This window comes from Patella vulgata, chromosome 1 (assembly GCF_932274485.2).
Source record: "Patella vulgata chromosome 1, xgPatVulg1.2, whole genome shotgun sequence".
Classification (NCBI taxonomy): Eukaryota; Metazoa; Mollusca; class Gastropoda; family Patellidae; genus Patella; species Patella vulgata.
Window position 1 is genome coordinate 40,370,678 of NC_065879.2, and position 15,619 is coordinate 40,386,296.

At 35.3% G+C, this 15,619-nt stretch overlaps 1 protein-coding gene across 1 annotated transcript in view; it reads left to right on the plus strand.

Moving 5' to 3' along the window:
- LOC126826029 (neuronal calcium sensor 1) overlaps positions 1–15,619 on the plus strand; it is a 77,325-nt gene that overhangs the window by 45,266 nt on the left and 16,440 nt on the right. Inside the window, exon 4 of the mRNA XM_050555543.2 lies at positions 14,510–14,599. Coding sequence (XP_050411500.1) covers positions 14,510–14,599 — 90 coding nt within the window. The remainder of the gene's footprint in view (positions 1–14,509; positions 14,600–15,619) is intronic.

The following is a 15,619-nucleotide window of genomic DNA, read 5'->3' on the forward strand; positions in this document are numbered from 1 at the left end:
TATTAAAATGGGTTCGTCCGTCTGTTGGTCCGTCCGTCACACTTTTTCGGACATAATAACTCTCTTTCTAATTGAGCTAGAATTTTCAAACTTGGTGTAGGTGTTTATTAGGTCAATGCCTTGATGGAGTTCGAAGATGAGCATTTTCTGCTTAGGGTAAGCAGAGATAAGCAATTTGATTGGTTTATGCTTTGGGACACAATAACTTTAGTTCTAATTAAGTGGGAGTGATGAAACTTGATGTATAGTTTCATTACATCAATACCTTTACTAAGTTCGATAATGAGCATTTTCTGCTCAGGGTAAGCAGAGCAATAAGCAATTTGATTGGTCAACCCTTTGGAACACAATAACTCTCATTCTAATTGAGTTAGAATGTTCACACTTGGTTTATTAGGAGAATGCCTTGAAGCAGTTCGAATATAAGAATAATCTGCTTAGGGTAAGCAGAGATAAGCAATTTGATTGGATGATGCTTTGGGACACGCTAACTTGAGTTCTAATTAGGTAAGAGTGAGGACACTTGGTGTATAGCTTTATTACATCAATACCTTGACTTGACTAAGTTCGATAATTAACATTTTCTGCTGAGGGTAAGCAGAGCGATAAGCAATTTGATTGGTCAAGAAAATAACTCTCCTTGTAATTGAGGTAGAGTGTTCAAACTTGGTGTAGACGTTCATTGGGTGAATGCCTTGATGGAGTTCGATGATGAACATTGTCTGCTTATGGTAAGCAGAGATAAGCAATCTGATTGGTTGATGCTTTGGGCACAATATCTTTGGTTGTAAAGAAGTGAGAGTGATGAAACTCTGAATTTTGATTCATTATATCATTACCTTGACTAAGTTCAGTGATGAGAATTTTCTGCTTAGGCTAAGGAGCGAAAAGCAATTTGATTGGTCAAGACTTTGGAACATAACAACTCTGCTTTTAACCCTTAACCGGTCATTGTCGACTAGTCACCACAACATTATACAGCTAAGTGGTCACGGTCGACTTTATCACAACAAGAATCTTTTTTATAAGCCGCATTTGAGTATTTAGTTTCGTATTTAATTGATATGGCCACGTATGCGTGTCAGACAGGAACTTGTCTAGTCAAGGGCATTGAGAAAAACATGTCTTTGTTCAACATTTTTTGACGAAAAATGTAATTTAACGATGTCGGGAACGTTAAAAACGCTCGAAGTGGTTCAAATTCTAATGAATTATTCTGACTCGGATTATATCCATTACACCGATTCTGGTATATATATTGTTGTATCTTTGACCAGACTTGGATTGCCAAGTGGTATTTTCAATCAGGCTGGGATTGTGTTGATACCGTACATGTAAGTGGTATCTACTACCAGACTGGGACCATTTTGATAAGTGGTATTTACGAGTGGGAAGGAAACTGATTTGATCTGGCTGAATGTTAGAGTTTGAAATGGAGGTTTCTTCACTGGTACAGGTAGTCGGAATGTTTATATCAATTCTTGTTTCTGTTTCTTTTTCTGTGTTGATCTACCTCATTCTTTGTTTGTTAATTTTCTGTGCAGGGGTTTGTTTTCAAAGATCCATAAAAGCTAGAAAAATACAAGTAGTTGCCAGCACAGTTTGGTCATCTCCAATTACATAATTTTGGAGAAAAAAAAAAATTTGTAAGTGATTTGACATAGGGTTGAGTTATTCTGGTATAAAAAAAAGCTACAGGTCTGTTAATTGGCAGAGTATCCAAATCGATATTTTCCAAATTAAACAATGAATTATTTTGCTTGGAGTCAGATACTGAGAATACTGAGAATATAGGTACAAAACAAGTCTTTATTGCTACACAAATTGGATCGAGCACACTTCTAATGTATCCCATATCTCAGGTTTCTAATGTAATTGTTTATTTCTCTAGGGGATTTAGATACCAACATGTATACACATATGTAATTGTCAATGTATCGGGTGTCAGACAGGAGTAGAACACTGCTCAAAAGTCATGGTATCGGATATTGATGAATATGTTCTTCAATCTAGTTCATTTAAATGAATTTTCATTTTCTGACTAGGACAGGAATAATAATAATCTAGTAGTTGTTTTCCAATAAATCTACACACAGTATTGAATGTTTGCTTTGTGGTAGGAGGTGAATATTTTGGTCAAGTGTCAAGTTTTTAATCTGATTAACTCTTGCGCCCAATAAGTTAATTGAGAATTATTAGTCCACAGTGTTTGTTAGAATGCTACTAAATTGTGAGCAACCAGTCTAACTCTCCATTTAGCAGTTATTTTATAGATTTAAGTCCATGACAAATTGAAGGCATCATCAATAATTTAATGTAGTGATTACTATAACTGATCTTAATAATAAAACATTACACAGATGATCTAAAAAATATCTAAAAGTAGCTTTTATCTTTGTTTGGTTACAACAAAGGATCGGGGACTGATATTATTTTTAATCCAGCTTTGGTCATTTGTTAAATGACAACTGAAGCAATATAATTAGATTGCATTATAAAGATGTTGTAATTTAATACCTAAGGATACATTATGGGAGATTAGTTAAAGAACTGGCAGTTCTCACTATAAAAGTTAAAAACTAGATGACGTAAAGGGAATATGCTGAAATATAATCTATCGACACAAAAGATCAAAATAGCAATAAAAAATTTTAGAACACCTTTATTTGGACATTTTGTAAGAGTACCGTATTCTTAAATCTGTCCTATTTCTTAAAATTCGCAGCGAAAATAGTTATTTTTCTTGGCTCGCAACAGGACGACCAGTCATTCCTCTTGCATAATAATTGGCATCGTTGTAAAGCTGAGAATCTCTAGTTTACAAATATGATCAAAATATTGCCGATGAATTCATTTTAAACGGATGCAATCGAGTTTTAAAACCCCTGAAAATAAAAAATAACACCGCTTGTTGCTATGCTGTCTACATAACTCGTTTGCTGATTGGCCCAGACACTGCGTGCAAAGCATTATGGTTGCGTGGCTGACTTGAGCAGACGATAGATATTTGGTTTTGGTGATAATGTTTTTGGGTACAGTGGCAGAGAAAAAATTGATTCTGATCGTATAGATTGCCTTGAGTGTTAGTCAAAACCATGTTGCAGAATTATGTAAATTAATCGACAAGCCGGTGTGTCAATGAGTAATACTAATCAGCTGTCACGGATAAAGCCATCGACAACTCATTATTAATTAATTAATACAATAATTTTCTTTTCGAAGAGAATTTTATTGATAGCTGAATTCCGTTTACTGTCGCTTATTCATACGGCATGCAAAGTAAGGAATGCATATTGGATATTATTTAAAATTCTCTTATCACCATGGGTCGAAAAAATGAGAATGACCAACGTGCCGAAATGCGACGATTCTCGAGTGGGAAAGACAGTCTGCCATTGTTTAATTACATCAAAGCCAAAATGCACGAAAGTGAACGAAAGCATTTCTTGCCAATAATATTGACATTTCTATAGGGACTCATATTTTGATACCGTTATGGTAGCCTACCTGAAAATAATAATAGACCTATCATACACGCAAAACCTTATTTTAATTCACGTGTTAAAAGAACACACGTACAACTGTGGTGGCTTCTTTGATGATTACCCAAATCAACAACCTTAATCTCCTGGGCCCTTACTCACAAAAACTTAAACTAAGATACAATCGAAATTTTAAGAAAAACTGCAATTCGATTGGCTGACCAATATGCAAATTGGATATATACAAATTGATTTTACTGGTCAGCCAATCGAATTGCAGTATTTCTTAAAATTTCGATTGTATCTTAGTTTAAGTTTTCGTGAATAAGGGCCCCGACCACTAGCTGGCACTAAGGTGCTAATTAATTGATCTCACCAAAGTTATAATATACAAAACATAGACTACTAATGTATAGATTGTTCTTCAGTATAACACTATCAGGTGAATATGCCGCTTGTGTTGTGGATGTTTCGTTAACAAAAAGAGTGCATTTACTACGATTTCCGTCTTCAGCACCCTTGAAATCCTAAATGAAAAGAATATTAAACGATAAAAATAGCAAAGAAATGGCAGAAATAGTCAGATCAAATTTTTACTACGATTTTCGTCTTCTGCACCACTGAAAACCCATGGAAAGATATATTCAATGACAAAACAGCAAATAAATGGCCTGGTTGCAATGGGATTTTGTTTTGGAACATAATCTTTGACTTGCTTTTTCTCAAAACTTACTTTTGTGAGTTGGGTAGCTTCAAATAGACACAGCTCAGTCAATTTTTGCCCGATTCAAACAAACTATACAAGAAATTGAAGGTAATGAGTTAGAGATTGTGCGAATAACAATAACTCAATTTTCAAAATTTCCTCATTGCGACTCAAATAAACTATACATCAAATTGAAGGTAATGAGTTGGAGAATGTGAAAATTACAATAACTCCATTTTCAAAATTTTCTCATTGCGACTCATTATGCCATGACGGGTCACAAATGTCTAATTAATAGTTTATAACATTTCAGGCCCGAAGAAAGACCTGCAGCATAATGAATGTTTAATCTTTGATTTTGTATTGTGTTTGATATTATCTCTTGAACAATGCCCGTCTTCATTAGCCCAGGTTAGGAGCAGAACAGTAGGACGTTAAACTCCATTTCATTTCATTTCATTTCATTTTATCTCTTGAACAATAATAGTTTTACATGACTACATGCATGTATTTCAATTATTCAGGTTTTATTCGATTGGTGTTACAAATATTCTTATTGTGTCTTTTGTCATTAATAATCATACTTCATGCCTTGGCTTTGATTCATGTCAATTTAAGAAATTTATACTACGTGTGATGGTTAACCTTTTTATTAGGTATTGGAATCTCTTGGTTAATTTGTTCTTTGTTTTGTCTAATCTTTTGATTTTGGTGTGATATGTATCTTGTTGGGCACAATAACTTGGTCAGTCTGGATTGGAGCTGTTTATGTCTAAATAGATGTGTTTTGATTCAGTCCACTGATTATTTAATTATCATAAGCAAGAGGTTCTTTAAATAATTGCTTAATAGTTCTAAGTAATGAGGTTTAATAATGTCCACTCAACTCTAACAAGGTCATTTCGAGACTAACATATATGGTTCAATTTTATTTCATTAATTTGCTTGTGCGTAGGGGTCTTTAGCAGTGGGAGGAAACCGTAAGACCCAGAGAAAACCCACGAGGTTGGACAGGCGACCCTACTCCTTGTCACGTACAACCGGGGAATCGAAACCACGGCAAATCGATTCAATGATAGACCTTATGAAACAACGCCCACATACTAACAATTCGGCCATCCAACTCCCCTTTATTTCTGAGACTGACTTGTAAAGTGAAGAAAGTTGCATGTGAGAAAGTATTAAAAGTGACGATATAAGACCATTAACCTAGTAATCAACAGACTGTTTAAATGCTATCTACATCTATATCTGTTATTATTGAAAAAATGCCAGTGTTGGAGTCTTGCAAACATTAAGAGATGTTTTATGTCCCATACTTTTCTCTCTTTTATTCAACTGCCGTGTGAGTAGATAACAAATTTTATAATAATGGACACATTGTTCTTAACAGAATTATTTGTCTACTATTGTTATTCAGTGTGGATAGGTCAGGGATGTAGAATAAAAGGAGTAGAAAGGTATTCATTATCATTTAAATCATCTCCTTCTCTGGGAAACACCGTGGTGTGGTGAATATGGCAGTGTCTCATTAAGCAGATGGTGACCGAGAAAGTTCATCAGGTGTTTTCAGCTTTGTTTCCACTTGTCAGTGGTTCAGGAGGGAGGGCCAGCCAAGGAAGAGCATCTGGTTGTTCAGATGGGACAATAAACCGTGGTCCACCTGTGTCCTTGTTAGCATGAATGTAAAATAACCTATTACGAAAAGTTGGCAGAAATGCAAATTTCTTGTTAACATTTCCCTTATGGCAAACGGTCATGTATGTGTGTCATTGATTCTAACAATAACAAAGATAAACACTCCTTGAATTGCTTTAAAGTACAGAAGGAAATATTCAAATGATACTCATGGCTTCTAATCTCTTTATTTATACTCGAACTTAGATGTGATAATGTTAAACATACATTATGCAAGAGCTAAATCTGCCTACTGTATTGCAGGTCTTTCTTTGGGCCTGAAATGTTATATAAACTATTAATTAGACATTTAGTAATATGGAAAGACTTTAATCAACTGTCGATGCCATCTTATGTGTCTGATTTTCACTGGATTTGAATCTGATTTGCTGCTCAACGCTCACTGATAATTTAATCCAAACATGGATAATCAAGACTATGTTTTTTATCGTACCGACTATAGGCCTAAAATTCAAACGCTAATATTTCATTTCAGAGTGGAGCAATTTGACTGAAATTTTCAGCATATTCTAGTTTTTAAGTATTATAGTGAGAACTGCCAGCTCTTTATCTAATCTTCCGTAATGCCCCTTTAAATAAAAGTAAGAAGAAATGTAATTTTGATGAAGTACGCAAGAGTACCAATATGTATACTGATTAGTCGTTAATCAAAATGGACAAGTTGTCTAATCGACCACCACAGGTCACCGCCTCCTGGTGTTTGGATGAACAGTAATCAATTAAGAGAGCATCATGGAGTGTTGGGAATGGAGATAATTTGTCCGCAAGGAGAGTAGAATACAGTAATTACTTTAATATTAACATTGCCCACTATTGTACACAACAGGTACAGGGATATAGCTATATCTGTTGCCTTTGGATGACCGAATGGTCTAACTTACTTTGTATCATAACAGCTGTTATTGAGTCAAGTGGTGTGGTTTTGATCCCACACTAATATGTGACAGGGTCGTCTGCCTAACCGCGTGGGTTATCTCCAGGTCTTCTGGTTTCCTCCCACTGCTTAGATCCTCTACGCGTAAGCAGAGTATTGATACAAAATTGTACCATATGTTAGTTCTGAGATGACCTAGGTTGTGTTGAGTGGAGGTTAACCTCTCTCTCTCAATTCATATAGTTGGTGTGGAGTCGGTAGCAGAGTGTGCTTTACATTATAAGATCTATCATTAAATTAATTGCCGTGGTTTCTATCCCAAACTTGTACGTGATCACCTGCCTAACCTCATGGGTTTTCTTTGGCAGCTAAAGATCCCAATGTTCTAGCAAATTATTTAAATAAAAATGTACCAAATGTCTGAATTGCCTCAGTTTGTGTTGAGTGGATACAGACATTTTAAAATGGGATATGTACCCAGAAGATGAGGTGGTACTCAATTAGAAGTGGTTATGGCTTAATTGACATGTAATTTGACAAACACAAAAAAGGGGTTTGAGTGGAATGAACCCCTCCTTGAGCTTTGCCGCCCAAGCCAATTGTGTTATTGTAGTAATGGTAAAGAACTCAGTGAACCTTTCAAAATGTATGACAACCTCTTCAGACAAAATAAATCCAATATGGTGAAAACAAACAAGCATCACCTATAAACATGGATAAAACCTTTTAATGGGACTCTTTTTAATCTGATTTAATCCAAACCAAGAGTTTATCTACCGTTGATATTTTGATTTTGTTTTCTTATTAATTGTTGATAAATCTATTTGTGTGTATTTTAATGTGGGTTATGCAATGAGAAATATATTTTGTGCGAACAAATGCAAATGACAATCATCTACTTTAAAGTGCACCACCGTTTCTTGGGTACCAACCATGTGATTTGATGATATATTTAGACTTATAACATATCCAAAGTAATTTATCTATTCAAAAGTTTTCTTCAGGTCTCTAACCTATTTTTATACGCTCACATTTTTATGTGGACATATATTGTCATCGCCCCTGTCCGTCCGTCCACAATTTGTTTGTGGACACTCTACAGGTCACAATTTTTATCCGATTTTGAGGAAACTTGAAATATAGGTTTACCTCCCAAAAGTCTTGGTTCCTTTCAATATTGGCATGTATCAGATCGTAAGTTCATGGATTATGGTTCCTGATTGTATGAAAAATCAGGTTTTTAGCTTGTGGGCACTCAAGAGGTCACAATTTTTATCCAATTTTGATTAAACTTGAAATATTATATACTCAGCCAAATTAAAAACTTGACACTGATGAATTTCAACAAAAAAATTTTTCTGGTAAGTCAAATAAATTTTAAAGTGTTTCTAACGATAGTAAGTAGTAAGAAGCCTTTAATTTCATAAAATTGTAAAGTCACGTGGATCACGTGACTTTTGAGCATATAAAGATGAAAAACCTGAAAAACAGTGCAAACTCGTGAGGTCAATTGATGCAAGTTTCTTAAACTGAACACGCACACGTAACTTGAACTGGAAAAACAAATTAAAATTGTTATTTTCATCTTTGTTAGAAAATGCCACGCCTTTCAATTGTAGAACGTCTACGTGCTATAAGTAGGCTCTATGCTGGTCAGTCTGTGGTCACTGTTGCAAGAGCCTTTAATTGTTCACGCCAGACAGTAATTAATCTTAGAATGAGAGTGCTTCAAACTGGGACTATTGCCGACCGCCCAAGGGTGGGAGCGCCACGTGTGACGTCACTCCAGGAAGATCAAGCAATACGATTACGTCATCTTAGAAACAGATTTGTCACTGCAACCTCCACAAGTAGAGAGATGGTGGAAGGGTAACGGCACAAACTGTTTGAAATCGCTTGCAGGCTGCTGGTCTTCGAGCTCGGAGGCCCTATAATGAACCAATATTGACACCTCTTCATCACCGTAACCGACTTGTGTGGGCCACAAGACACATAAGATTTACTCAAAGACAGTGGAATTCGGTTGTCTTTAGTGACGAATCTCGATGCACTTTGAGATTTGCCGATGGCAGGGTCCGAGTGTACCGCAGACGAGGTAAACGTTACGCTCAAGTATGCGTCAGAGAAGTTGACCGATTTGGTGGCGGCAGCTTCATGGTTTGGGGTTCTTTTTGTGCACATGGACGTTCTCCTCTTGTTGTTGTCAAAAGGAAACTTAAATGCTGTCCAGTACAGGGATCAGATTTTGCAACCTGTTCTTCTTCCGTTTATGCAGAGACATGGGCCTGGACTAACATTTCAACAAGACAATGCTCGAATCCATACAGAATTTTTTAAGAAATGCCGGTGTCCAAGTCCTGGATTGGCCGTCGCCTAGCCCCGACCTTAATCCTATTGAACACATCTGGGACGAACTGGGTCGACGTGTTCGTCAGCAAGTGAATCCACCACTGACGTTGCAGAACCTTCAACATGCTCTTGCTGAGCAGTGGCGTCGTCTTCCTCGGGTAGTGATTACTAATGTTCTGAGATCCATGAGAAGACGTTGTGTGGCAGTACGAGACATTAGAGGAGGCCACAACTGTTACTAAACACTTTATTCCGATTGTTCTCCAAGTCTGTGAGTTTCATTTTGGGGGGTACTGTGACATCACGAACGTTATCAATGTCAAGGACTTTCGGGGAGACATATTCTTGCTTTCTGTTGATGTCAAGGTCGTCTGTGCACAACATAACACTAAAATATTAAAAATCTAGTCCCAAAAATCCTGAGTGTCAAGTTTTTAATTTGGCTGAGTATATGTTTATAATCTGATGATCTTGGTTCCTTTCGATATTTGCTCATATCAGAGAGTAACTTCATAGATTATGGCCCCAATTTTTAACCAATTTAAAAAAAAAAACATTTAAGTATATCACCGTTACACAGGGCTCACACTGGCTTTCAATTTTTTTCTGCCAAAATGGATGATAATTTTTATATAAAGAAAATGTTCATATTTTTTCCGCCAACTGGAATATTTTATCCGCCAAAAATGTGTGATAAAAAAGACAACATCTAATCATTTTATGTCTCAGTTAGGCTTATTATAAAACAATTACCGATATATACAATACAATATACAACAACTGTCTTTACATAATACATTAGCAAAGTTTGGATTTAATAAGATCAGATTTTATTTTTGGTGACTTTAGTCTATTTGAACACCGTACTGCACAATATATTTTCAGTATTTACACATCAAATCTCATTCCAAGGATTACCAATTTTCTATAAATTTTTGTGTTGCATGCACAATGGGCCTATTGTTATTTTCAGGTACCGTAAAGGTATCAGAATCTGAATCCTTGATAGAATGGTATAAATTTCAATTATATTTGTAACAGATGCTTACAATTTTTCCCGTCATTAACTTTTAGAGCATTTTGGCTACGGTAATATGATATATATGTTAAAGGTGAACCTTTTCGACCAGTGGTGATAATATAATTTGAAATAATGATATCCAATAGGCATGCTTGTATATTTTACATGCCGTATATGAAGCCACTGTAAACAGAATTCAGCTATCAAAATATTTAATTCTCTTCAAAAGTAACTGTCAGCCATTTTGATTACATGTATTACCTTTTTAAAACGAAAAGAAACATCAAATAATCACCGCTTAGATTAATCATTAGGAGTAAATAATAACTTGAGATAGGTATTATATACATCATTAACAATTATCAATCAACTAATCATTAATCCAAGACAACTGATTAGTATTACTCATTGACGTGATCCGGATTATCAGCCAGTTGATTAAATTATAGTATCCCGTCATGTGATTGATACTCAATAATGGTTAATCAAGGATAAATACGATTAGAATTTTAAAAAATTTTTCCCCCAGCTCTCAAAAAGAATCGCCAGTACTGCAAAACATTATCGCCAAAATTATCGCCAAAATCAAAATTTTAATCGCCACTTTCATATTTTTATCGCAAATTGCGACTTTGGCGACCGACAGTTTGTGCCCTGCTGTTAAAACCATTATGATGGTTGAGTTCGAATTTTGTAAAAATCTGACTGAAATTACAAAATGACCATTACCTGTGTGCAAATAGTGTTAAAAGTATGTAATATCAAGGTTGTGGGCCATCTAGAGGTAACAATTTTGATCCAATTTGGATGAAACTTAAAACATGTGTTTATATCCCAAAGATCTCAGTTCCTGTCGTAACTTCCTTGATTGTGGCCACTGATTGTACGCATAAATCACAATTTTAGCTTGTTGACCCTCTAGAGGTCACAATTTTTATCCGATTTTAAAAATTGTTTAAATATATCATTGTTACACCCTGATGATGATTGAGTCGGAATTTCGTAAAATCGGACTGTAACTGCCCATCAAAGTGGCCACACCTTGAATGCAAATTGTGTAAAAGTACCGTATGTAATACCACAGTTGTGGACCTGCTAGAGGTCACAATTTTTGTCCGATTTTGATGAAACTTAAAATATGTGTTTATATGTCAAAGATTTGAGTTCCTTTGGATATTTGCACATATCAGACCATAACCGTCAGGATTATTGCCCCTGATTGTACGCAAAATCACATTTTTAGCTCATGGATCCTCTAGAAGATACAATTTTCATCAGATTTAATAAAAAAAAACGGTTAAAAATATCACTGTTCCACCATAATGAAGGTTGAGTTCAAATTCGGGTAAATTGATATGAAACTGCCCGACAAAAAGGCTGCCCCTTGTACGCAAATTGTGTACAAGTATGTAATATGAAGGTTGTCGACCCTCTAGAGGTTCCAATTTTTGTCCGATTTTGAGGAAACTTAAAATATATCTTTATATCCCAAAGATATTTGCACATTTCAGACCATAACTTCTTGGATTATGGCCCCTGATTGTATGAAAAATCAGGTTTGTGCTTGTTCTCTATCCATCTCTTGCAAAATATGGGCATATCTTGTCTGGCAATAGCTGGTTATCATCCTTGTTTTATCACGTGACTTGATTGAGGGAGAATCCATTACCAGCTTGTATTTGTGGTTAGTCACTTTCCATCTACCATACATATCAAAGCTGAATGAATTCATGGATTATGATTTGTCAACTACTATGTCCGCCGTTTAATTTTAGTCTATTTTTATCATCCGTGTTTTATCACGTAACTTGATTGAGGGAGAATCTATTACCAGCTTGTATTTGTGGTTAGTCACTTTCCATCTACCATACATATCAAAGTTTAACCCTTAACCGGTCATTGTCGACTATAGCCACCACACCGTTATACAGCTAAGTGGTTACGGTCAACTAAAGTCGACTACAACAAGAACCTTTTTTATAAGCCGCATTTGAGTATTTAGTTTCGTATTTAATTGATATGGCCACGCATGCGTGCCAGACAGGAACTTGTCTAGTCAAGGGCATTGGGAAAAACATGTCTTTGTTCAACATAATTTAACAATGTCGGGAACGTTAAAGACGCGCGAAGTGGTTGAAATACTTATGAATTATTCTGACTCGGATTCTGAAGACGATATTTCTGATGAAAACGTTTTAGAAGGATTTGCAAATTATAAATCAACTTATCCCCATCAACTTTTTTATAGGTGTCAAGAGTCTATCACTTATGATTATTTGGCAGTAGTGATTGAAATAGGCATACAAAATATTTCACTTCAGCCTTTATTTAGCCTGACCACTTGACGTCATGACGTCAAAATGACGTCGACCAGTTAAGGTTTAATGAATTCATGGATTATGATCTTTTAACTTCTATGTCTGCCATTTAATCGCAGAGTCAACTGGACATTTAATTCTCTAAATGTTCTCACAACTGCTAGCCTATAGATTAACACATAAGAAGCACTCCTTACGTCACTCGAGCAGACAGCTAAACTGACAGTCTGTTGTTTAGGGATACTGATACATTTTTTTGTCACATGTGCCCCCTGGGTGTTTTTCAGGGAAATAACTACCCGATAAATACTTTTGTGTAATGTATTGCTAAGCAAGCCATTCATAAAAAGAAATTTGAGTCAGTAATATTCTTATTGATCTTATTTGTTTATACCCGATGTAGTATGGTCACATCACATTTAAGTGGAAATGACTTTTCATTTGGCATGATTACCATTAAACTAGTGCCTCTGTTTGCTCCATCAAACTTGAAGCATCTCCACCACTTTAAATTAAAGAGTGTGGAATTGTTTGTTTATACTACCTGTCAAACTGTATATCTATAACATATCTTAAACTCCTGATAGTGTTCTTACTCTCATTTAATGCTATACCAACAGGTAAGAACATAATTAAAGGAACAGTTTCAGATATAATTAAGTCAATAAAAGTATATTTAGAATGAAATACTCATGCCTATGTGCACTTATCTGATGTTCAGTGATAATTTTTCGAAGAAATGTAGGGGAGAGCGGGGCACAGTGGGCATGATTTCTTTTTTTAGTGACTTGACCAGAAGTGAAATCCTACAGAGAATCAAACTATGCACTCAGTTGAAGCCAGTCATGTGTTCGATTTAACAGTGCTATTAAGAAGTTAATAAATTGAAACCATTTCTGTGTAGACCATTGTAAAACCAAAATTTTTTTTTTGACCCAATGTGCCCCGTATGTGGGGTACACTGGGTCACACTATGGGACACAGTTGGCCATCAAGTATGTTTCTTTTAAAAAAAATGTATAGTAAACACACCGAAACTCATAAGAACTGTAAAAAGTAAACTTTTAGTTCAAAATATGAATTTGTTTTAAGACTTGAACACAGATATGCTGCTGAAAATTTAAAAAAACAGCTTAACATTGAATAAAAAATTCTTTAACTGGAGAAAAAAAATCTTTTATGTGAAAAACTTCTATGACTTGTAAGTCGGTAAGGATTCGTAACCTAGGACCAATATTTACTTAAAAACAGCTCAAATATCCAGATTCTGTCTAAAATGGACATATGAGATTTAGCTAAACTCGAAATGCTTATGCTCAGTGTGCCCCTCCGAAATGTGCCCCACTCTGCCCCGTCATCAACCATGTCAGTAAATCGAAAATGGCAGGAAGACGTGATAGTATTATGAAACAAAATATTTCTAATGAGAGTCAAATACTATCTCCTTCACCTGGGATTTCAAGTTTGTGGACTCGAACAAAATCTGGAGTAGCCAAGCAGTTTAACCAGTCCGCCAAAAATTAACTTTTGCGTCAGAAAAACAGTTAATGGCCGATAAATATTAATCAGCTTACATGAATTTATTGAATTTAGGAGGACAAATGGGGGCCGTATAGGGGAATTCCCCAGTGATGTCACAATTGAATTTTCCCAAAACAGTTAAAAATTACAAAGACTGGCTTACTGTGCCCCATGGCTTACTGTGCCCCGCTCTCCCCTACACTTTTAATGTCCTTTTGAGGTTGGTTACAAGTTCCCAAACTCCACTTTGTGTAGGTGTCTGTCTAAGTTATAATGGTAAGTGATGACCCCAGACAAAGTGATCATTTCTAAACAGCTCAATGTATTGATTTGAATTTTCCGGACAAGGGAAATATGATATATCATCCCATTTGGGTGTTTGAATTACATACTTATGCCCACTTTATAGAAATTAAACATGTAAATATTTATTATGATGTCTATGAAACCAGTGACTTTTCTATAAAAACAGTCTCATGTATGTGAAATTCTCTTACTATGGTATTCTGCATTTAATTTTTTGGTATCTTTTTTTTTCAGGGTTTTTCTAAGATTTATCAACAGTTTTTTCCATATGGTGATCCAAGCAAGTTTGCTACGTTTGTTTTTAATGTTTTTGATGAAAATAAGGTGAGTGGATTAAAAATTACTTGAACAAATACCAATTATTTCTGAGAATTGTTTCAGGTTTTTGTGTTCGAATCAGTGTTGGGATTTCGCCCGTATATTCCATACATGTCCGACACTATTTTCCAAACATCCTAAATTGTCCGACCAGGAATATGCCCAAACGGACATCAAGATATGGTGAATAATATTCAAAATTTCAAAATTAATATAGTGTACTGAGTGTATAAATACCACTCAACCCGATTATTGTTGATAATAGGCTGGATTGATTTGGTAATTAAGTGATCAACATATTTATACACCTACCTTGATTATCATCTTAACTTGACTGACTTAATTCTTTGTTGGACAATTCATCAATCTAATCTTAAACAGAAGTCATTGCTTCCACTTTGTCGGACTATTCATCAATCCAATAAGAATGATTATAATTTTAATCTACTTGTTTACCTCGTTTCTCCATTGTCGGACATATTAATCGCATTGATGTGAGCCGACATTATGTAGAAACTAGTCATAGATGTCACATATTGTAAGAGTATATAACACCCAATAATCTGTCTGCGATATCACTTAGGTGGAAGCGGACGTTAAATAAAGCACACACACATCCACACACATCCGATAAATACTAGACAATGCAAGCACATGGTTATAATACAATAACTGAAACGAAAGTAGAAATCTCGCGAGATGCGTGAAGTTAAGTGATGGAAACGTGACTGATGTCAGAGGAAGAATTCTATTTTGATAATATGTTGAATGGAGTTTGTTTTTAAATAAATTAAGTAGTTACTGCCAAAAAAATTTGAAACGGGTACGAGTCGGCATGCTTTCATTCTATTGTATTATGACAACACGTAATTTTGTAGGAATATTACTATCATAAATTGAATACCGCACGGGAATTAAATATGAAAAATAAAATGTGCACCTATTTTTTTAGGTGCTTGAATTTGAAACAAGTATGGGTCGACGATTTCATTCTATCGTATTACGACAACACGTAATTTTGTAGGA